Source organism: Propithecus coquereli, unplaced genomic scaffold, assembly GCF_000956105.1.
Source record: "Propithecus coquereli isolate 6110/MARCELLA unplaced genomic scaffold, Pcoq_1.0 Scaffold7, whole genome shotgun sequence".
NCBI lineage: Eukaryota > Metazoa > Chordata > Mammalia > Primates > Indriidae > Propithecus > Propithecus coquereli.
Genome location: NW_012153062.1, coordinates 16,400,766 through 16,423,083, shown reverse-complemented (window position 1 = coordinate 16,423,083; position 22,318 = coordinate 16,400,766). Strand labels below are relative to the sequence as shown.

The 22,318-nt window shown below is 33.1% G+C and overlaps 1 protein-coding gene across 7 annotated transcripts in view; it reads left to right on the top strand.

Annotated features, from left to right (window-relative positions):
* The window catches only part of ADGRL2 (adhesion G protein-coupled receptor L2), a 193,059-nt gene that overhangs the window by 143,464 nt on the left and 27,277 nt on the right, over positions 1-22,318 (top strand). For 4 of the 7 annotated variants that reach the window (XM_012661141.1, XM_012661140.1, XM_012661144.1 and 1 more), the window contains exons 5-10: positions 2,781-3,581; positions 9,606-9,899; positions 10,437-10,540; positions 11,397-11,582; positions 12,386-12,424; positions 15,294-15,477. In XM_012661141.1, coding sequence (XP_012516595.1) covers positions 2,781-3,581; positions 9,606-9,899; positions 10,437-10,540; positions 11,397-11,582; positions 12,386-12,424; positions 15,294-15,477 — 1,608 coding nt within the window. The remainder of the gene's footprint in view (positions 1-2,780; positions 3,582-9,605; positions 9,900-10,436; positions 10,541-11,396; positions 11,583-12,385; positions 12,425-15,293; positions 15,478-22,318) is intronic. The other 3 variants (XM_012661142.1, XM_012661147.1, XM_012661143.1) reach the window with 2 other exon arrangements.

The following is a 22,318-nucleotide window of genomic DNA, read 5'->3' as shown; positions in this document are numbered from 1 at the left end:
ATCCATTACATTTAATTCTTTATTTCAGTAAAATCATCCTTTCCTTAGTTAAAAAAAAATACACCTGTATATAAAATGTATTCTGAGCAATCACAACACTAATGATCTCTCTTACCCCCATTTTCTCACCACGCCCTTCTGTTCTTGATTCTAAGCAGGTATAATATTACTCTTCAATGAGAAGTAATTTTAGGACTAGTGGTTTATAATAAAGTATTGTTTCCAAGTCAGTAATACTAAATTTCTTCTATTTACTGGATATAGTCAGAATTACACATTACAGAGCAAGTATGTTTCCTGAAAAGTGTTTAAACAGACCAGGTTGGTTGTGGGAGGTTGTGGCTCAATGTGGAAGGTTATACGCTATTCCTGTAGCAGAAATGCTTGTGTGATATGTTTCTCCATAGGTATTTCAAAGGGTCAATATTTAATCTTGAGAAATTATTGTAATTTTTAAAGTTAATCAAGCTAAGATTTTAATGAAATGTTCACTACACTGTCTTGGAGTACAGTTTGGAGTTGTAAAATCTCTATTGTAGCACACCCTAATGCATTTTAATAAGGGATGAGGGAGAAACACAGGTATCAGTCTGATCATTTTATGAAATTCAGGCAACATACTTCAAACCTACATACGATGTAAAATAGTATGTTATGGTTTGTAATTATTAGAATACTGTTTACCAACAAAGATCTTATATAGCACCCTTCCTAACTGCATAATCTATTTCTTTAAACTTGTAGGAGATTTTTTTTCTCACTTAACTCTACTTACCAGGTTTGTTTTATTAAAGCATTTACTTTTTATAAGGTCTGTGGAGTCAAGGTATTTGCTTTGAATGCTCAGTATGATTGTTGTTGCATGCTAGCTTGCTTTCTGTGTAAACTGATGATGGTAGAATTGTCGTAATAAGCTAACCATAATTCTTTCTTCCTTTTTCTCCTTGCCTACTGTGCTTGCTTTTCCCTTGTATGTATTTTGCTTACTTTTTTTTATAGACTTAGTATTACAAATTTGAAATATATAATATAGAAAAGTTAATAAGAATTTTATAATATAAAGTATTTATAAACCTAAATAAGTAAATTTACTAATTCTTAGTGGGGAAGAAAGGCACTACCTTACCCCACTCTTTAAAATCTCTATTGGGGCTGTGGGGAGATTTATATAGTCTTGAAAAGGAGGCTCTTTTTTATGGTTAAGATGGATTTATCTAGAAATAGAAAATAATAGAAAAACAATTGAAAAATATACTGAGATGCATAATTATACATTTCTTCTTACATAAATATCTGAAAAAGAATAACCATGTCAATATTTATAATATTCGACCTAAATTCCAAGATTGACTTGTCATTTTTATAAATGTATTTTCGTGTTGTTACACTTATGTAAGTTTAGTCAATTTAATAATTAAGTTCACATAAGATAAGTGGGAATGATGCACCTATGCATGCATTTATGTCTATGGCATACATATAGAAAGTAAAACTTGATAAGAATGCTGAGTGACTTTGGAAAGGCAAGAGTATATATACCATGCATTAGTGAAGAGTTTCATTATTTATTCAGGTACACTAAGTGAAGCAACATGCCAACATATTTATATTGCCTCCTTAATCTACTAAAATGATTGATCCATGTTCTTTTATGTAACTTTAGAATCTTTCTCCTGCTAGGTTTTCCTGTTGTGTGTTTCTCTTTATCCAAAGTAGTACAGCTCTTATTCTTCCTATATTTAGCATCTGTTACGAATTCAGTCTTAGACTAATAGTCAATTTATTTTAATCTTTTTTCTTTTTTCCTTGCACCTTTTTTATTTTTCTTCCGATGCTTAAAATAGAAGTGGAGCAAAAAGGTAAATAACGTATACAGTCTGAACCCCAGCTCCCTGTTATGTGCCTTATGGATGTTAACCTCCTCCCTCCCCTTCCCCCACAACACTCCTATATTAAAATAATTAGCAGGATCTCATATGTGCACCTCATAAAGAAGTCAGCTGTTGACATTGAAATTATATGACTGCTAAAACTGGTGATGGGGTAAAAATTTCTGAAGTCGGCGAGGGGGAGCTGCCCTTTCTCTGTTTCTTTTTTACCCTTTATCTCTTTTCCTGACACCCTTGGATATTTTCTTATGATTAAAGTGTCATCTTGCCTGGCTTCCAGAACCCTCTCCATAGCATGCCATGGTTACAGGGTCTCCTGGTTGTTTTATCACTGCTTTTCTTGTATTTACTTTCCTGTGCTCCTAATTGCATTTTCCAAATATTTATGTTCCTTAAATTGAAGCACTTTTGTTTTCAGTCTAACTTCTGTAAAAGTTCTAAATAAGCCTCCACATTGGATTTTCTGTTTTATTTGCCTTATTTTGTGGTTTTGCTTTTGAGGGCTTATAGATGGGCTATGGGTTGGAGGGTATAAAGTTTGCAATAAAATAGAGTACTTTATACATTGAGTTCAACATTTTAAAACATACATTACCAAATTATAAGATAAAAGCACACAGCAAAAATTTAAATTGTCAGCCCAGTTATGAATGGTCTTAAACTTAGGCTTGTATTTGTGAAAATAAACCCCAAATAAACTTTGTACACTAATACATTGATTATGGTAACTTCAGAAATGAAGGGTAGTACTTGTATTAAGTATACATTTTGGTAAAATTGAATGCTAATTAAATGAATTTTCCTCTTTTGATTAGTGGTCATTAAAACATGTGTTTGCTTGTGTAATTTTTTAACTTGGCTTAATTTTTGTCTTTTCTCTATGACTGTTAGTTTTTGTGTGCCCTGGGACCTTGAAAGCAATTGTGGACTCACCATGTATATATGAAGCTGAACAAAAGGCAGGTGCTTGGTGCAAGGACCCTCTTCAGGCTGCAGATAAAATTTATTTCATGCCCTGGACTCCCTATCGTACCGATACTTTAATAGAATATGCTTCTTTAGAAGATTTCCAAAATAGTCGTCAAACAACAACATATAAACTTCCAAATCGAGTAGACGGTACTGGATTTGTGGTATATGATGGTGCTGTCTTCTTTAACAAAGAACGAACGAGGAATATTGTGAAATTTGACTTGAGGACTAGAATTAAGAGTGGCGAGGCCATAATTAACTATGCCAACTACCATGATACCTCACCATATAGATGGGGAGGAAAGACTGATATCGACCTAGCAGTTGATGAAAATGGCTTATGGGTCATTTATGCCACTGAACAAAACAATGGAATGATAGTAATTAGCCAACTGAATCCGTACACTCTTCGATTTGAAGCAACGTGGGAGACCGTATATGACAAACGGGCTGCATCAAATGCTTTTATGATATGTGGAGTTCTCTATGTGGTCAGGTCAGTTTATCAAGACAATGAAAGTGAAACAGGCAAGAATGCAATTGATTACATTTATAATACCCGATTGAACCGAGGAGAATATGTGGATGTTCCCTTCCCCAACCAGTACCAGTATATTGCTGCAGTGGATTACAATCCAAGAGATAACCAACTCTATGTGTGGAACAATAATTTCATTTTACGATATTCTCTGGAGTTTGGTCCACCTGATCCTGCCCAAGGTAAGAATGTTTGCTTACTAATGCTTATGATATTTTGGGAACAGCTTACATTTAAAAAACTTCTTAATTTTTTTCCCTGTCAGTTTTTTTTATTCATCCTTAAAACAAAAAGGACAATGTCGTGGTACATTTTAACCTTATTGTGGTTCATTTTATTTTTCTGAATTTCTTCATTTAAATGTTGGCTTCAAGAAATTGTAGCATCATTGGTCAGTTTAGTTTTTCATTGCTAAAAATGTATTACCAACTACAAACCTGTTAGTGTTTCTTCCCCCACCTGACTTCTGAATTGATTACAATCTTTGTGCAGACCTTTTAACTTCTTGGCGCCAGTGGTTAAAGGGAATGTGTGTTAGGAAGTCCCAGGAGAACGGCAAGGCTTGATGTACAATGCCAGGCATAAGTGTTCTGAAGTTTTGGCATCTATTCTCTGCATAGGAGAAGGGCAGTCATCCAATATCTTTCTAGATCATGTAAAATTACATATTTTTATTTCCTGATAAATTAGTGACAGTTTTAAGTCAGTATTTCTGTGACTTTAACTGTCACACATGGACTAAGCATTAAGTAATTACAAGTGATGATTTATAATGATAGATCTGCTAGCATTTTTTCATTTGTATCCTCTTTAGGTATTTTTATGGAGGCTCATTACTTTAGAAAGCAATGCTAAATTTTTGGAAATATATTCTAATTTAATAAGTGAGTTCAATTCTATGGAAAATAAAATTTTTGAGGGTAAATTAAGTGAATATTTCATTAAAACAAGATTATCTCGTACTCATAAAAGAGTGTTACTGCCTTATAGAGCTTGCACTATTTATAAGTATTTTTTTATTTGAACAATGATGTTTGTGTGTTTCAAATCTGTAATATTTTGATTTACTGAGTTAATGGGAGTTTTCAAATACCGAGTGACTTCAAATTTTAGGACTCAAAAGTTTTTTAGAGTTATTAAATCAATCTCTTCAACAGAATGGGATGGAGATTAATATATTTTTTCTTCTGTTAAAGCAACACACATACACATATTCAAATATACTCAAAACAATAAACATATGCCCATATTTTAAGATATGTTATAAATAAGTTCTAAATATTGTCATACAGTCAAGACGTCAAAAGTAGAAATCACAGCTTTTTGTAATTGAATTTCTAATTTGAGTTATTATACAGTACCAAAATATGTGTGTTTTATTCATATAAGAGGAATAGCAATGTATTGACTTAGTACATGGCCCTTTTTTCTCTAAATCATGTATGTCTAAAGTTTTTTGGCTTCACACTGTAGCAGTGAAGTCCATTATTAAATTTCCAACAAATAATTCTTCTTTTAGGTCATAAAATCTTCATTGTTAGTATCCTAGAATCATTTATTTTAAAATTTATGCATACCTGTTTGCTCAGGAGGCCAGCAATTTGGTATGTTTCATGTATTTCAGTTGTTTCTCCAAAAGCTACTATAACGTTTCTCCTTTATCCTATAGTTTTGTCAAAAAGCAAACTTTGGACATTGACAAACTTCAGGCATTAGGTAAAATTGTATTGATCCTTGTGTTAACCTTTTTGTAACATGTATTACCCTGACAGCTGTTACATTTGCCTTAGGTGGCAGTAAATCTTTTTTCCTCATTAGGAAAAAAAAGGAAAGAAAGAAAGAAAGAAAATGTTTTAAAAATTATAAATTCATAATTGGGCAACACCTGAAGGATTGTGAATAGTTGAGCACAAATTCAATTCAACAAGAAATCATTACCCATCTACTTGTCACAAAATACTTCTTTCTGAATACAGAAATGAGTATTAATGTCATTCTCCACATGTGACATATGTTCTAGTAAATAATTTGATCCATTTCAGATGAAAAGTCTTTGATAATTTAGCTGCTTTTTGGAAAGAGCGGTTACTAGCTTTGAAAATGAGAAATTTAGATATATATAGCAACCGTGTGTTCCTGCAGTAGTGTTTTGTCATCCAAAATAGCCGTTCTTAAATATTCCCAGAATGTGAAAATTTGTAATGACCCCTTATTAAGCCCTTAATGATAAAAAGTTTTATCTGACCTAAATTTGTCTTTCTATTTGACCTATATTCTTATTCTCTCCCTCCTTATAATTTATCTTCATATGCTTTTAGAGACTCCTGTCTCTCTTATCCAAGATGTGTGCTATCTATACGCGTGTAGGTGGGGCCTTGCAGAACTATTCTGGCCCATAAATTTAGGTCAAACCAATAACCCACTGTCAGCTTTCCAGAAGCAAGATCCAAGAAACTGATAGGACAGAGCAATCGGAGAAATGAGTTCCTTGCCTGTCCTGAAGCAATGATTGATTTGTTTGGCTAAAATTCATAGTTAAAGTCTTATGTACTGGATTTGCTATCATGTATGTGGCCAAGGCATAAATTGTGCTGTGAAATTATCAATTCCTTTCATTTTTCACTGTGGACTGTTTCATAGTGTATTAGCATCAGTACTTTCCCCCATTTATAAATCCAAGACTTTTTCATTCTTAACAGCACAAACATGTTATTTCTCTGCCCTGATCTTTTTTTTCTTTGAATTTTTAGCTTTATGTGATCCCTGCATAGTGCATTTGTTCCATTTCCCTAAACTAGGTCTAGTTTTCCTCTTTCACCTTCTCCCTCTCTAGAGTGGGCTTAGGAAAAACTCTTTTCGGTTTTATTTTAACTCTTTTCCATTTCTTAATCTAAATTGCTTTAGATTTACTTAATCTGTCTGCAAATTTTGTGTCTCAAGTATTATCAAGAAAATGGTGTGCCTTTACTTGGGTTTTGGTAGTTCTGAATATTCGTCTTAGACTAATTATGAAGTAAGATACTTCTGTAATATGAGGGAAGATTTTTAGCAAGAGCCAGTTTTTTTTTACAGTATTTAAGATGTGTTTGGTACGGAGTACATACTTCCTGAAGTGTCTTTTCACTGATAAAGAATGCTGTATAAGAGGTGATCAGTGTTTTTAGACATTGAATACAGGCAAATTTAATGGATGCTCATTTTTGCCTTACCAGGCTACAGACTCACTCTAGCTGGAGTTCATTCAGTGAACAGTGGGGTGAGTTCTTGGATCTCGGTGAGGGGAATATTACCTTTAGCATAAATGAATATTATCCTAAAACCCTTTCATGCAGGAAAAACCTATTAATAAATAGCAAGTTCTTAGTATACAGCCATAGTAAATTGAACTATTGTATATGTGTTTGTCGAAATCTTCACGGGTACCTATTAAGCATGTTTATTAAATACCATTTCTTAGGTGTCTATATGCAGATGATAAATGATAGGCAGAGTGCTAAGTCAGTTAATCTGGATGCTGCATATGGCATCCTGATAAATAGAGCTCTGTAAAAAGGGGTATGGATTTGAGTTATTCTATTGTGAGTTGTCATATTTTCTGTTACCATTCATAAGATATTCTTGAGTTTTGAACATTTTACCACATTTCATTGCGAAACTTTTTATGGTTTATTTTTCCAGACTTACATTATCTTTATGCATCTTTTCTTCTTTTAGAGATTTACAGAGAACACAATGTCAGTTAAAAGTTCCAAAATAAGGACAAGGTGCTTTGTTGGATGCCATACTTTTCTAGAGTCTATGAAAATCTTTTATCTAGAAAAGTAAGATCATAGCATTTCAGAGTACGGACAAGTGACCTTAAACAAATTACTTAATTTCTCCAGGGCTCAATTTCCTTATCTGTGAAAGGAAGATAATTGTAGTGCCTACTTCATGAGGTTGTTGTGGTAAGGATTAAATAAGATGATCTGATAATTCATGAACAGTGATTGGCATAGCATCTGGCACATAAATGCTGAATAAGTATCATCATTACTAGATGCTCTCTTGGGACCATCTCCACCTGTGGAAAGAATTAGTAATTTTTAGAAACCTCTGCATTTTTAGCTTTCACATTAGAAAAAAAAAATTGTTTTCTTTGAAGTAAACTTCAATCTTGCAAAATCCCAGAAATTCTAGTTGTCCCCCTGATGGGTTTAGTTTTGTCACTTAAGGTTTGCTTTCATGTTATTTTCGTGATATCCCAATATTTCACTGATTTACCTTTGAAGAATATGTTAATTCCCTTTAAAGTTCTTTAAATGATTTAAAGGTAAAAAAGTATGAAAATATATTATCAAAAAAACAACATGGCTATGGAATGTTGCATGAAATTCTGTGCATTTAACTGAGGTCATTGTCTACCTTGACTCAATTATTATGACTCTTTACGAATGCGTAGCTAACAAATCACTAATTGTAGTGTTAATACATACTTCCATGATTAAATATGTAGTAATTAGTACAGTGTCAAGTGATACATCAGGTGGTGTAGCGCTAAACCATTTTGCTCTGCCCTTTTCCCTTTTTGCTCTGATTCCCCACTCTTCTTTAAGACTTGATTCAGCAGCAGTCATTTGACACTTCTGCAAATGATTGTGATGCTTTTGACAAATGTTAATTGAGAAAGCACTGAAAGCCTGACTGCATTGTAATCAAAAGAAAATTACAGAGGTTTAACAAGATGTCAGGCAAGTGCTTTACAGAAAAAGATAGACGGTTTCTGCAGCAGCTGACTAGGCATGATGTTTGAGTAATGTACATAGGCATCTCTCATATGGTCAATAAATTATACTCTGGAAATAAAACACATGTTTTAGAAGTTTGTCTTGAGGTGGAGGGGAAAAAGGAGTAAAACGTGTACAGTGTACTTATTGATAACAGGAAGTTTGTCACTACTAAGAACTAGAAACATATGAACACTACTTTTTCTGATAAACTTAGTATACTCTGAATAGTGTCAGAATTATATAGATAAAGACTTATGGACCAGAGCTTAAAATAGTAAACATATCAGTGATAACATCAGCTTATTTTCTAATAAGTTTTAATGTTCTAGCTTGTTTCTCATGTAAAGATAAAGCATAAATAAGTTCATGTTTTTATAAGATGATTTGAACAAATAGCTGTTTTTAATTTGTTCTACTCTAACAAGTTAAATTTAAGGCATTGTATATGTAAGGTTTTAAGAGCCAGTAATCTGTAGATGTTGATAAACCTTTAGTTTATTCTCTGACAGTCTGTAAATGGTAGTATTAAATTTTTACTGACAGATTTTTTTTCTTGTTTAAGTTAGTACAGTGATGATTAATAGAGAAAACTTTGAGATCCTAGTGGATTTAATAGCTGGAAAGTAATATTGGAAGACAAAACTAGCCATTTAAAAAGAAAAAAGAAAACATATGCTTTTAAATGTATAGCCATAGCTCCTTTTATATTCTCTGTTAAGGGTCAGTAAGATATGGAGGGTTGCTTTTGAATTAGGCATGATTTGATCTAACCCTTTATCTTGATAAGAAAGAGATTGCACCTCTGACCGGAACTAGCTGCTTCTTCGTACCTACCTTTTCAAAAGTAAAGATGCTGAAGCCTGGGATGTTTCCTTACTATAACAGCACAAGCATGCCAAGCTTATCTTCTGTTTGGATCTAATCAGGCTTGCTCAAAAATCTCTGAAGCAAGAATGGCTGCTGGGTGGAAAGATGTCACAGTATTTTTCTTGTAAGATGTAGAGTGGGTGACTTTAAATTTTTTTATTATCCCAATTATATATAATTGTCATACTGTTGTTGATACTTTGAATTTGATTGTTCATAGAATGTGAGTTTATATAACAAAATTTTTCTAAATTAAGTGACCTGCATTTCCTATTAAATAGTATGTGATGAAATTACCCTTAAACTGTACTGTCATGTATTTCTTTGAGAAGTAAACTTAACACAGAGTCATACCACAAAAGCTGAACTACTGTCTTTTAGACAACAATATGAATAAATTGGAATAAATGAAGAGATTTATTTTTCCTCCCACCCTATTGATGATGTCAGTAATTGTCATTTTGTTTGTTTTGGGCAGATGAATGGGTAGGGTTGTGCGTGCGTGCATGGACGCCTGTATGCAAGTGCAAGTGTGTGCTTGAGGTTAATATACTCATCTTTTTTCCATAGTGCCTACCACAGCTGTGACAATAACTTCTTCAGCTGAGCTGTTCAAAACCACAGTGTCAACCACAAGCACTACTTCACAGAAAGGCCCCATGAGCACAACTGTAGCTGGATCACAGGAAGGAAGCAAAGGGACAAAACCACCTCCAGCAGTTTCTACAACCAAAATTCCACCTGTAACAAATATTTTTCCCCTGCCAGAGAGATTCTGCGAAGCCTTAGACTCGAGGGGGATAAGGTGGCCTCAGACACAAAGGGGAATGATGGTTGAACGACCATGTCCCAAGGGAACAAGAGGTATTTTCTGTAAATCACCATACATACATTTTAATTAGTAAGTAGGTTCTGAATTACACTGAAGTGATTTTATTTGAAGAGGGAGATATTTACAATAGCTAACTTTATTTTTGTTACTTTGGTAATATAGAACCTGTAGACAACTTAAAGCTTTGTAATCTGTAGAAGTAATTTAAGATCAGGCACGAATTTACCTCTCCTTCTTAAAGACCTAGGTCAAGCCTGAGATTTTTGCCCAAGGACTCTAGTGAGGCTTCCTTACAGCTGCCTTTCTCATTACAAGCATCACTGGATGAGTCCCAGGAAAATCAAGGGCTTTTTGTTTGTTTGCGGTAAATGTATGATATTTCTGTGCTGATTTTATATTTACTGTTTATAATCTGCATTAAACCCTACTTTTTTGTCAGTTATTGTCAACTCCTTCCATTAGTGTTTATTCAAAATTTAACACGCAGAGTAGGATCATCATAGCTGATTTCCCGAATGCATGCAGAAAAATGGTTTCAATTTCACTGTTGTTTTCTACATCTGTTGTAGGAACTGCCTCATATCTCTGCATGGTTTCCACTGGAACATGGAACCCTAAGGGCCCCGATCTTAGCAACTGTACCTCACATTGGGTAAATCAGCTGGCTCAGAAGGTTGGTTGGAACCTTTTAATATGATACACATTAGTGATTTAGGGCTTTAACTTCTAACATAAATAATTTAGCTTTGTACGTTAAAACCAGCTTTATTGCTCTTTGTTCAGTATAAAAGTAAAAAATTATGCATAGTTTTGTCTGTAAACTATTTATTGAAAGTTACATATGTTTTGGGGTATGCTGTTTTCTATGTTAAGCTTTTTAATGAGTACATACTTGTTTAATTTCATTCATATTTAGTTTGTTCTGTTTCTTTTGATGTTCATAAGACAAATAGTGCATTGGCCTAATAAATCAAATATCATTAAGTTTGCAACTAAATCCACAGAATGCAAGCAGATGTTTATAGCATACATGATTATAGTAGAATGAGTAAAAATGTCTTTAAAAGGCATTAGTAACTTTAATATTACAATGTAATGCAGTGCAATTTTATTTTCTCCTCTTCTATCTACCTTTCTGAAATACAAACACTAGATAATAACCCTCAGTGTCACACTGATTACATTCTGTTTTAAATTCTGGATCATTGGAATAAATAAGATTTTAAAATAAAAATTTAAATTGGTTTCAGTGAAATGAGAGAATTAGCTGAAAATTTGTAGAAAGGATTTGTTTTCCTTTTTTTCCTTTTGTTTTTTTTTAAATATCTGGCTAAGAATTTCTTTTGTGTGTTGAGGATCTAAGAGCCTTTAATCTTCTGAGATGAAGAGAAAGTTATTGGTCTCAATTAGTTGCAGATTTTGACATGTTTGCAAATATTTTTTTCACCACAACAAAGGTACTCAAGGAGAACTAGAAGCCATAAACAGAACAGGAAATTATACTGAGATAATACACATTTTCATTTCAGATTAGAAGTGGAGAAAATGCTGCTAGTCTTGCCAATGAACTGGCTAAACATACCAAAGGGCCGGTGTTTGCTGGGGATGTGAGTTCTTCAGTCAGGTTGATGGAGCAGTTGGTGGACATCCTTGATGCACAGCTACAGGAACTGAAACCTAGTGAAAAGGATTCAGCTGGACGGAGTTATAACAAGGTAGGAAGAACTCTTCTGTCATTTTAAATTAAACATTGTATATGGCAGCTCTTGATTCTTCTAGCAGTTGCCAGCCAAACCTCTGGCCCCTTGGACGTATACTTAGAAACAGAATTTCTAATTGGGTTCATTTTTCAAGGGAGAATTACAGTTGAGAAAGGAGCAATGGGGCCCAAAAAATCAGTGTAAATGATGTTAATTACCTGAGAGAGTTCTTAGTTGGTAACAAACTTCATCCGTCTGATTGTAGTCAATACTGTCACTTCAGAATGCATTAACACGGTTTATATACTTTGTGTGCTAACACATGAAACTCTTATGATTGCAGCAAAATTGTGACACATACAGGAATATTAGTCACTGAAATACTCCTTTCAATGGCACCTTTTGGGAGAACGATGAGTTTCCCTCTCCAGGAATTTATTGTATTAATTTTTCCTACTATGACAAAGATTCGATGGTTACTTTTCACCACACTCTAAGTGTTTATATTAGGTTCATAGGAACCCCAAATCTGTGCCTAATATGGTTCTACATAGTTAAAAAATGGACTTTTTTTTTGACCACCGTATATATTTTGTCGTTTTGTCAATATACTTTGCGTTAGTATACTTTATAAAATACAACCAAAAATCGTAAACAAGCAGTTTTGGTAGTCAGTGTAGACTCAAACTTCCAGAGGAATACTATATATCATAAACTTTGAGCTCCAGAATACCAGCTTAATTTTTGAGGATTTCTTCTTTCCTCATTTTCAACAGATAAAAATCTAACCTCTGATTTTCTTTTCTTTTACTTAAAAGCTCCAAAAACGAGAGAAGACATGCAGGGCTTACCTTAAGGTATCTCTCCTGTGCTGTCACCCTGCTTTCTCCCTTCTTCAGCTACCTGCCACGCTTTATCATCTTGCTGCATGATCCAATGTATTTCAGTCTTTGATAATTATATAATGTGCCCCATATCAGCTGTACAAATGTTGGCTTTTCACAGGTATATTACTCTCAGAATAAGCAAATAATTCATTTTAATAATCATTGCTGTTTTTCTATTCATCCGAAAGTATAAGAATTTTAATGAAATATCCTCTTAATTGGAAAGTAATTATATAGTCTCTTTGTTTCCTGTTGTCATCTCTGTGGATTAAAAAACAACTTGAGTAAAACAGCTATGATATATTCTTGGCAGTTTATCATATCAAAGACTGTATAGTCATAATGTATGTGCATGAAAAAGTCACTGCTTTCTTATCTACGTGGTATACTCTTAAATAATATAGGCTTTGTCCCGAAATTTTTAGGAGTCATTTCTAGAATCAGGTTGATATGGGGATGGGTTATTAGAAATGAAATACAAATAATGTGGCAGTGATATCAGTTATCTGTTACATATTGGTTTTTTTCAGGCTAATAGGAACAGAAAGCCATGCTTTGGCTTAGAATCCTTGTCCACTCCAGCCGTTTTTTCTCCCTGGTATATCCAAGTAATAGGAAACATGCTGAGGTTAACAGTGGAATTTTACCATGCTAGTTCTGTGTGATAAATCAAAATAATACCAAATTGCATTTTGTTTTGTTCTGTGAATTTTAGAAGTTCCTTTTGGGGGATAATTATCTTCTAACCTTACTCTTCTGGGAACCATAACCATGTAATCAAACCTTGAATAACTAATCAATATACTATGAGAACAAAACAAAAGAACTTTTGTAGTTTCATAGAATAAAGGTTATTCAAAAGCCATGACTTAATAGTTTTGGTTGGCAAGGTCTAGGAAACAAATGGCATCTCACTAGTTAGTATTAGACATTGTGGAACCTAAAAACTTTACATGAAAAGGCAGTGGAGAAGTCTGTTTTGGGTAGTAATGTTCTGAAAGTCCTTTTTAGCCTGTTTAATGGGGGCAAAGAATAACTGCTGAAGTCTATAGAATTTTTCGAATTCAAATGTTCAGTTCACCTTTAAGGTATCAGTGTATGAAATGTAATAATTGGTTTGTTGCCCAGGACAAACATCCATATATCTCAGTGGGAAAAGAATAGCTTTTTCTTCTTCCCTTTTTTTTTTTTGGTAGGGAGAGACTACTTCAAGAATATAATTAGGCTAATGGTCATTTTGATCTCACCAGAAAAGTACAAATAGTAATAAATAAGGAGTGTTTTACATTAATAAAAGCATGCCATGAGCGAGTTATGCGTATAATAGTAAATTTAAGCCTGACCTTAATTTCTGACCAGTGTCATTTTCAGTATGTCTCAAATGAGCTTCTCTGTTCAGATAAGACTAATGAAACTCCTTAAATTACAAATCAGAAGCTGACTTACACTATGTAAATGAAGCGAGTTCCCACTTTGTGACAGAGGATTCATTTGTAACTTAGATTAGAGACTCCAGTCTGTATTTCTTGGTGACTAATGAATCTGGCCTCAGTAGACCAATTTCTGTTCCACTCTAGTTAATGGCTGCAGCAGTATCAATGTGAGCATTTTGACTATTCTGCCTCCCATTAGAGAGAGAAAAAAGCCTTTAACGCCACTTGGAAGTATCTTCCACCTGCCAGGAAGGTCGTGGTGGCTCACAAGGCAGACAGAACGAGGATATTAAGATGGATTAAGCTAATTAATCTTACTCTGACAGTAGCCTCAAACAACTTTTTCCCCCTGTGCATTTCAATATAATACCTCAAACTAGGAATTTTTATTGTTGTTCTTTGTACAATGTATGTTCTTTTTGCTCAGTGATTACCAATAGATCAAAACAGTTCATTTATGGGCTTAATGATACATTATGACTAGGTAAATGAAATAGAGTAAATAAACTTAGTATTTCAGCTATCTACAGCATAGTCAGTACATAGCTACAGCAAATATCAGTAGAAGAGCTTGCCTTCAATTGATTTACTGAATGGGTTATATTTTATTTAATGTTATTTTGTACAGTAATAAATTAAACCTATGTATATATGAATACTTACAACTTGGGTGTTTATGAAGACTTTATTCTGCTCTTCTGTTTTCGTTAAGTTAATAACTATAGGCTGTAAATATTTTGATTGCTCTCTTGATTCCTGTAAAAGCAGACCATTGTTTATAAATTAAGGTATACTCTCAAGTGTTTTTTAGTTTGACAGGGAATTGGAAGAATGCAAATGTTCGCAGATAATTTATAAACTTTAAAATCACCTTTTTTTAAACAAATGATAATAAGTAGAGAATGTCTGTAAGGCACAATTTCGATTAATCACTATTTTAGTTCAGGTTCCAGAAAAGCAATATGGTTTAATTTTCAAGCATTAGTCTACTCCAGAGGCATTAGTATTTTCTATTTAGAACATTCAAATCTTGATATTATAAATAGGATGACGTTAGTCGTTTTGACCACACATATGAGAGTAATGCCTCAGGTTAAGAGCTGACACTGATTGTTGTATTTTTCTTCAACAATTCAGGTGTGATTATATAAACAGAAACAATCCAGCTTTCTACATTTACTCTTTACAATCAAATAACAGTCCGCTAATCTTAACTTAGTCCTATTTTGAAATGGTCAGGTATATTGCAAGTTGACCAGATGTGTGTTGTCCAGGTCTTCTTCCATCTTGAAATAAAAATAAATCAACATGACAGATAAATATTACAATTGTCACTAGTCAGTGATTGAAAATCGCGTTGGTTCTAGAAGCAGTCAAAACTAATGATAGTTTTCTAATGGATGCAGGCAATTGTTGACACAGTGGACAACCTTCTGAGACCTGAAGCTTTGGAATCATGGAAACATATGAATTCTTCTGAACAAGCACATACTGCAACAATGTTACTTGATACATTGGAAGAAGGAGCTTTTGTCCTAGCTGACAATCTCTTAGAACCAACAAGGGTTTCAATGCCCACAGAAAATATTGGTAAGTGAATCTATTGTCAGGTTTAATTTCGATTTAGAAGATAGATGTTAAAGAGAATGATGTTTCCATTCTGAATCTGTTATTTTCCAGTGCCAAACTTCTTTTTTGTCAAATTATTTTTGTCTGTTAGCAAGAGATATTATTGATCACACTTATTAAAATTAATGCAAAAGCCAGAATCTACCCTATATCTTTTAAAAGTTGGTTTTATATGTATGTGTTTTTTTCTCAATTGAAAAATCATTAAAGAAAACAAGTCTGCCTGCTTAAATACCAGAATATGGATTGCTTAAGTAATGAAAGTGCTTGCAAGCAAACTGTGGCAAATGCTTTCCTATTTTATATATTCTGTTCCTTATGAATTTAAATTACTTTATGGAATGTATTCTTTCAGTCAAATATTTTAGCATACAGAACTGGAGCCAAATGTGTATATTAAACATAACTGCCTTCAGGTAAAAATGTGGTCAGTGAACTACATCTCCCATAAATGCAAGATATCCACACGTCATAGATTGCAAAATAGCTACAGATAGTTTTGAGGTATAATTTAGAATTTAAATGCTACCACTGAGAGGTAGGAATTCATTTTTGAAAATATTTGGTAGAAGTACAGTTAGTACAGGAAAATTTTATTAATTTAGGCTTGACCAGTTTAGAGTTGTTAATTATTCAATGAGGTTGAATTCAGATGAAGTTAATGGTATCCTTTAGTGAAGTAAAAAGGTTTCCCAAGCATAATGTATAGAAAAACCAAACCTCTTCCACCAAAAACAGTGCCAGCTTCATTAGGGCAGCAGATACTGAATGAAGACTTGCTTTCTGGGATGCCATATCTCAACACCTAATTGTACTTGCCTACGTCATGGAACTTTGTATAAAGAATGCAGAAAAAGAGGTATATTGAGAAACGGACATAAATCAAATTACCACCTGGATTTAAATTGAAAACCTTAAGTTTATTTTACATAAGTGAATTTTTTTAAAAAAGTGAATCTTACATCTGTAGACCACACTGTTATTATATGCCCAAGATATTTTTATGCCTGTTTGAGACATATTCTGAAAAATTAAATGTCCGAGAATATATTTTTTAATACCTATATTTTTCATAGTTCTAAAGGGTTATTTTTCATGTTGATTTTTTTCATTTTTAATTAAACATTCTGGATGGAGATACTTTTAGAATGTAATATACATTTTACAGGCATCTCTAAAACAATGCCTGGAATTTACTGTGTCTATAGTCTGATTACCCAAGAATTATTGATGTGAAAGTCATTTTACATATTCTAATATAGTTGTCTTTTTTATTTCTAAGATATAAACAATTCTGTGAAAAAATTATGCACAATTTAGTATGAGGAAAACATTCACCTTTTCCTAGGAATTGTATTGCTCTTTTTTCAAATATGAGGACTAAAATAACCTATTTATTATTCCTTCATGTCCTCGTTCTCTCGAGGGCATGGCTATAATATCTTAGGTTATTAAAACAATTTGGTTTTCCTCCTTAGTGATTTCTTCTTGAATCCTTAATTTAACTTCGTAGCATGATTTACCCTTATAATACATGACCCCATAAAAAGGATATAATTATATCTATTATAATAATTATATCTGTGGTGTTTTGAAATCGACTTTGTGGTATAATTTATATGCGACAAAAGCACCTGTTTTAAGCGTACAGTTTGATGGGTTTTGACAAATGGCCACCCTTGTAATCATCAGCATTGTCAACATTTCTGTACCTGGGCAGGGTCCTTCACGCTTCTGTGCTGTCAGTGTCCTCCTGCCCTTAGCCCCAGGCAACCACCAATCAGCTTTCTGTCACTATAGATTAGTTTTGCTTTTTCTAGACCTTCAGTTGAATGGAATCATACAGTACCTTAGTACTCTTTTTGATAGTGCTTATTTTATACAGAGTAACGTTTTTGAGATATATTCATATAAATGGGAGCGTCCATAGTTTACTCCTCCTTTTAATTGCTGAGTATTATTCCGTTGTAAGGAAATACCACGATTTGCATACCTATGCACTTGTTAAACATTTGGGTTATTTCCACTTTTGGGCTACTGTTTTCCCAATGGCCGTACCATGTTAAACTCTCAACTGCTGTATATGAGATTCCAGTTGTTACGTTTCCCTCGCCGGTATTTAGGATTGACAGTCATTTTATTCTTTGCCATTTTATTTGCAGTGGCATCTCATTGTGGGTTGATTTTGTATTTCTGTGATTGCTAAGTAACTTTTTTTCTGATAACTTCTTGTGTCTATTGGCCATTCATATATCTTTCTGTGAATTGTCTATTCTTACCTTTTGCCTATTTTTAGTTGGGTTTTCTTCTCATTGATGAGTTATAAGGATTCTTTATTGATTTTTGATATATCTTTTGTCAGATAGATATATTTTGAATATTTTCCCTCAGAATGTGACCTCTCTTTTTATTTTTTCATATATTGGGAAGAGCAGAAGTTTTTAATTTTGATAAAAAATTCCCATTACCTAACATCAACATATGGCTAATCTCGTTTGACTTATTCCACTCACCACTATGGTATTTTAAGGCAAATCATAGCATCCTATCATTATTACTATAAAAAACTTCATATATATCCCACACTCTTTAAAAATCTCATAATACCATTATCACACCTAAAAAATTTTATGAAATTAGGTTTAATAGATAACAAAAATATATTTGCATTTACTTAATTTTTGTAAATTTATTAATACTTGGTTTGTTTGAACCAAGATACAAATGAGTCCTTGTAATATATGTGCCTGATATGTCAGTTGAGTGTCTTTTAATTAAAAATCATGTCTCCCTGCATCTTCTTTTTAAAACATTTATTATCATTTTTGTTCCCAAAATCATGTGGGTGATTTATCCTGTAGAATTTCCCACATTCTGGATTTGGCTTGTTTTATCCCCAGTGCATCACTGGACTCTTGATTGGTATACTGATAATTAGATCTAGAGGCTTGATCAAGCCAGGTTTAATTTTTTTTTTTTTGCAAGAACTTTCTGTTGCATCGTATCACAAGGTATATAATCTTTGTCTTTCCTTGTGAGCTTAAGATTAATTAGATGATTTCAGTGTTATCAGCCTGATCCATCCATTATAAAATTCCCTTTTATTTTTTTTTTAGTGGGTTTAGTAGCCAGCTTGATTGTGTCCATCACTCTAGACTTACTATATTGTGGTAACAAAAACCCCAAAGTCACCAAAGGCTTATTCTTCCTTCCTCCTGCTTAGCCGTTTGTATGGGCTTTGGCTGTGCTTCCTGTCACCTTCAGTTGTGCTCGATGTTGTTTTGTGTCCCAGGACCCAGGCTGATGGAGCAGCCCCTACCTGCAGTGTTGCAGGCAGAGGCCATAGTTTTTCCTATAGGCTCTTCTGTACTGTTCTTCCCCTCTCCTGTCATTACAGCCACTACTTGCCTCTGAATTTGGAAAATAGAAGGACAGAGAATTACATTAAAACTCTGTTGGCTGTGACTAAGGCTCTGATATGGCTCTCCTATGCTCCAAGTATATTCACTATCAGGAAATCTGTTCAATAAGGCATATATTATTTCAAGCATACAGAAAGTATAGGGAATGGCATAAACATCTGTGCACCAGTCACCCAGCTGAGCCACATCTTGGTATTTTACAATATTCACTTCAAATTTTTCTGGAGAAAAATTTCATAGATAATGTGAAAGTGCCCTGGGTTTCCTCCTTCTTGATGAAATTCAGGTCATAACTATCATCCTTAATTTGTTTTTTAGCATTAATAAGCTTTTTACAAATTTTGTCTCTACAGGAGTATACATTTAATATTTTTCATGTTTTTAACAATTATTTCACACTATAAATGTGATTGTATAATTTTTTCTTACCATTACCGTTTTCATATTTATACGTGCTGACAGTTACATCTCTAGTTCGTTCATTTGATCTGTCTTTGTAAGAATGCACCATGATTATTTAACTATTCTACTGATAAACATTTCAGTGGCTTTGACTTTTTTGTTGACGTAAGTAAAACTGCAAGTTTTCTTATGTCTTCTTGTTCATATGTACCTTTCTAGACATGTATGTACATGTACATACCCAGAAACAGAATTTTTGAGGGATAGAGCATGCCCAACTTCACCTTTACTAAATACTGCCAAATTGCTCTCTAACCTTGTTTTACTAATTTACATTCTAGCCAGTAATACTATCACTATCTTTGCTAACACTTTATTATTGACATAAATTGTGTCAATCTAATTAGTTTGAATTGATCACATTATTGTTTTAATTTGTGTTCCCCTGATTACTTAATGCTGTTGATTCTTTCTTAATTCATTTATTATTCATGTTAGTTTTCTCCTCTGTGAATTTGTTGTCCACAACTTTTTCCTATTTGTCTGTATCTTTATACTTCTCTATATATTCAGGACACTAATTCTTTGAGGATTATATAGTTTGCAAATATTTATTCTGTCTGTGTTTTCTCTTTCTAACTCTTTTTAAGGTATCTATTATTTTACCTAATAAGTCAAATTTATCAGTCTGTTCTCTAGGGTTGGTGATTTTGGTATCTCGTTTAAGAAATATTTTCCTTTTGGCTTCCTGCTTAAGAAAATTTTCTCTACACTGAGTTTATAAGGATCTTATACTTTCCTTATAAACAATAAAGCTTTGCCTTTTTTACATTTATGTCTTTAATCCACCTAAAATTTATTTTTGATCATGGTATCATATGAGCGAGGCAGCTAATTTGATTTATTTCCCATATGAATAACCAGTTCTTTGTGTAGTTTCAGTGCATAATCCTTTCCTTTCTTTAATGGTTTGTAATTCTATACTACATGTTAGAAGTGTCTATTATTTGCTGCTTTTTTTCCCCAGTAATATTAGTATCTGTTGAGTCTTTAAACCTTGCTTTGACTGCTTTTTGGTACATCTCTTCCATATGAATTTTAAAATCAATTTGTCAAGTTCTAGTCAAAAAAAATTTGTTGGAATTTTTATTAGAATTAGACTGAGTTTGCAGATTGATTTTTGTTTTGTTTTGTTTTTTTTTTGAGACAGAGTCTGACTCTTTTGCCCGGGCTAGAGTGAGTGCCCTGGTGTCATCCTAGCTCAAAGCAACCTCAAACTCCTGGGCTCAAGCGATCCTTTTGCCTCAGCCTCCCGAGTAGCTGGGACTACAGGCATGCGCCAGCATGCCTGGCTAATTTTTTCTATATATTTTTAGTTGTCCGATTAATTTCTTTCTATTTTTAGTAGAGACGGGGTCTCGCTCTTGCTCAGGCTGGTTTCGAACTCCTGAGCTCAGAAATGCGCCCGCCTCGGCCTCCCAGAGTGCTAGGATTATAGGCGTGAGCCACCGAGCCCGGCCCAGATTGATTTTTAAAACAAGTGCCAGATCGATCAGTTTACTTTTCCCATTATATAATTCTCCATTTAGTCTTAGATCTTCTTATAAAATTATATATTTTTCCCTTTTAGTGTATTGTTCTTTTTTTAAAATTAGGTTTATTCCTAGGTAATTTACAACTTTTGCTTTTATTATAAATAGTATCACCTTTTAAAATTACATATTTTAATTGTTTTTGCTTGGTATATAGGAACCCAGTTGATTTTGCTGATAGCAGCCTTTCTAAATTCTTAGTACTTCTAGTAGTTTATCTGTAGAGTCCCTCGTGATTACTGTGTACACGTTTACAGTGAATAATAACAGTTTGCTTTTTCCTTGCAGTCTTTATACCTTTTATTTGTTTTTCTTGAATTACTGCATTAGCTAGGTCCTCTAGCACAATGATAAAACCTGTGATAGGGATCATCTTGACTTTAAAAGGAGCGTTTTTAGAGTTTTTCACTGTAATTTGCTATGTAGGTTTGGATAGATAATGTTTATCTCATAACAAAACCTTTATCTGGTCAGGAAATTTTCCTTTTACTCCTATTATTTTGTAAAGATTTTTTTTTTACATTAAATGAGTGTTGAAATTTATTGAATTCTTTCTGTAAATAATTTTTTTTTTAATTTCTTAATTTGGTGAATTACATTAATACATTTTTCTAAGGTATTAATTTCTTTATACCCTTTTGAGTTAAACTTAATTTGTTCAGGAAATTATATTTAAAGTGTGTATATATTTTATTAAAGTGTTTTTTACATCATTTTAATGAGTGAAAATATTCTATAATTTCTTGTGCTGTCTTATGCATCATTATACAAATCTTGTAAAATTAGGACACATTTTTTTTCCATTTTCTAAAACAGAAAATAGAAATCTTATTTAAAATCCAGTATGTGGTTAACTGTCAGTTGATTTTATTTAATGGTCACGAACTATTAGGATTTTTTATTTCTTTTAGTTAGTTTTATTTTTCTTGGAAAATTTCTATTTTGTCTTTTTTTACCCTTATTTATTGATCGATATAAATTTATTTGTTGGTATAAAGTTGATTGTTGCATTCTCTTATGGCTTAAAAAATATCTACTAAGATCTGTAGTAATGATCCTGTTACTTTTAAAAAATCGAAGATTATTTTTTCTCTACTGTGAACTTTACATTTTAAGCTCTAACATAAATACCTGTTGAATGAAATTAAAGTTTGATAAGTAAATGTCTGTTTAATGAAATTAACTCTGTCCATGTGTATTTGGGATGTTTCCTGAAAACTCTAGAAGAGTTTCTTCTTCACCCTCTTTTCTGTCTTGCCTTAAGAGAAATTAATAATCGATAGCCTATTTCAATGTGAGAATCAATTACTTTTGTCTCTTTTCTTCTCCCCCTTTAACCCTGCCCTGACACATGCAATCAGATAATGAGGCAAGCAGATCATCCAC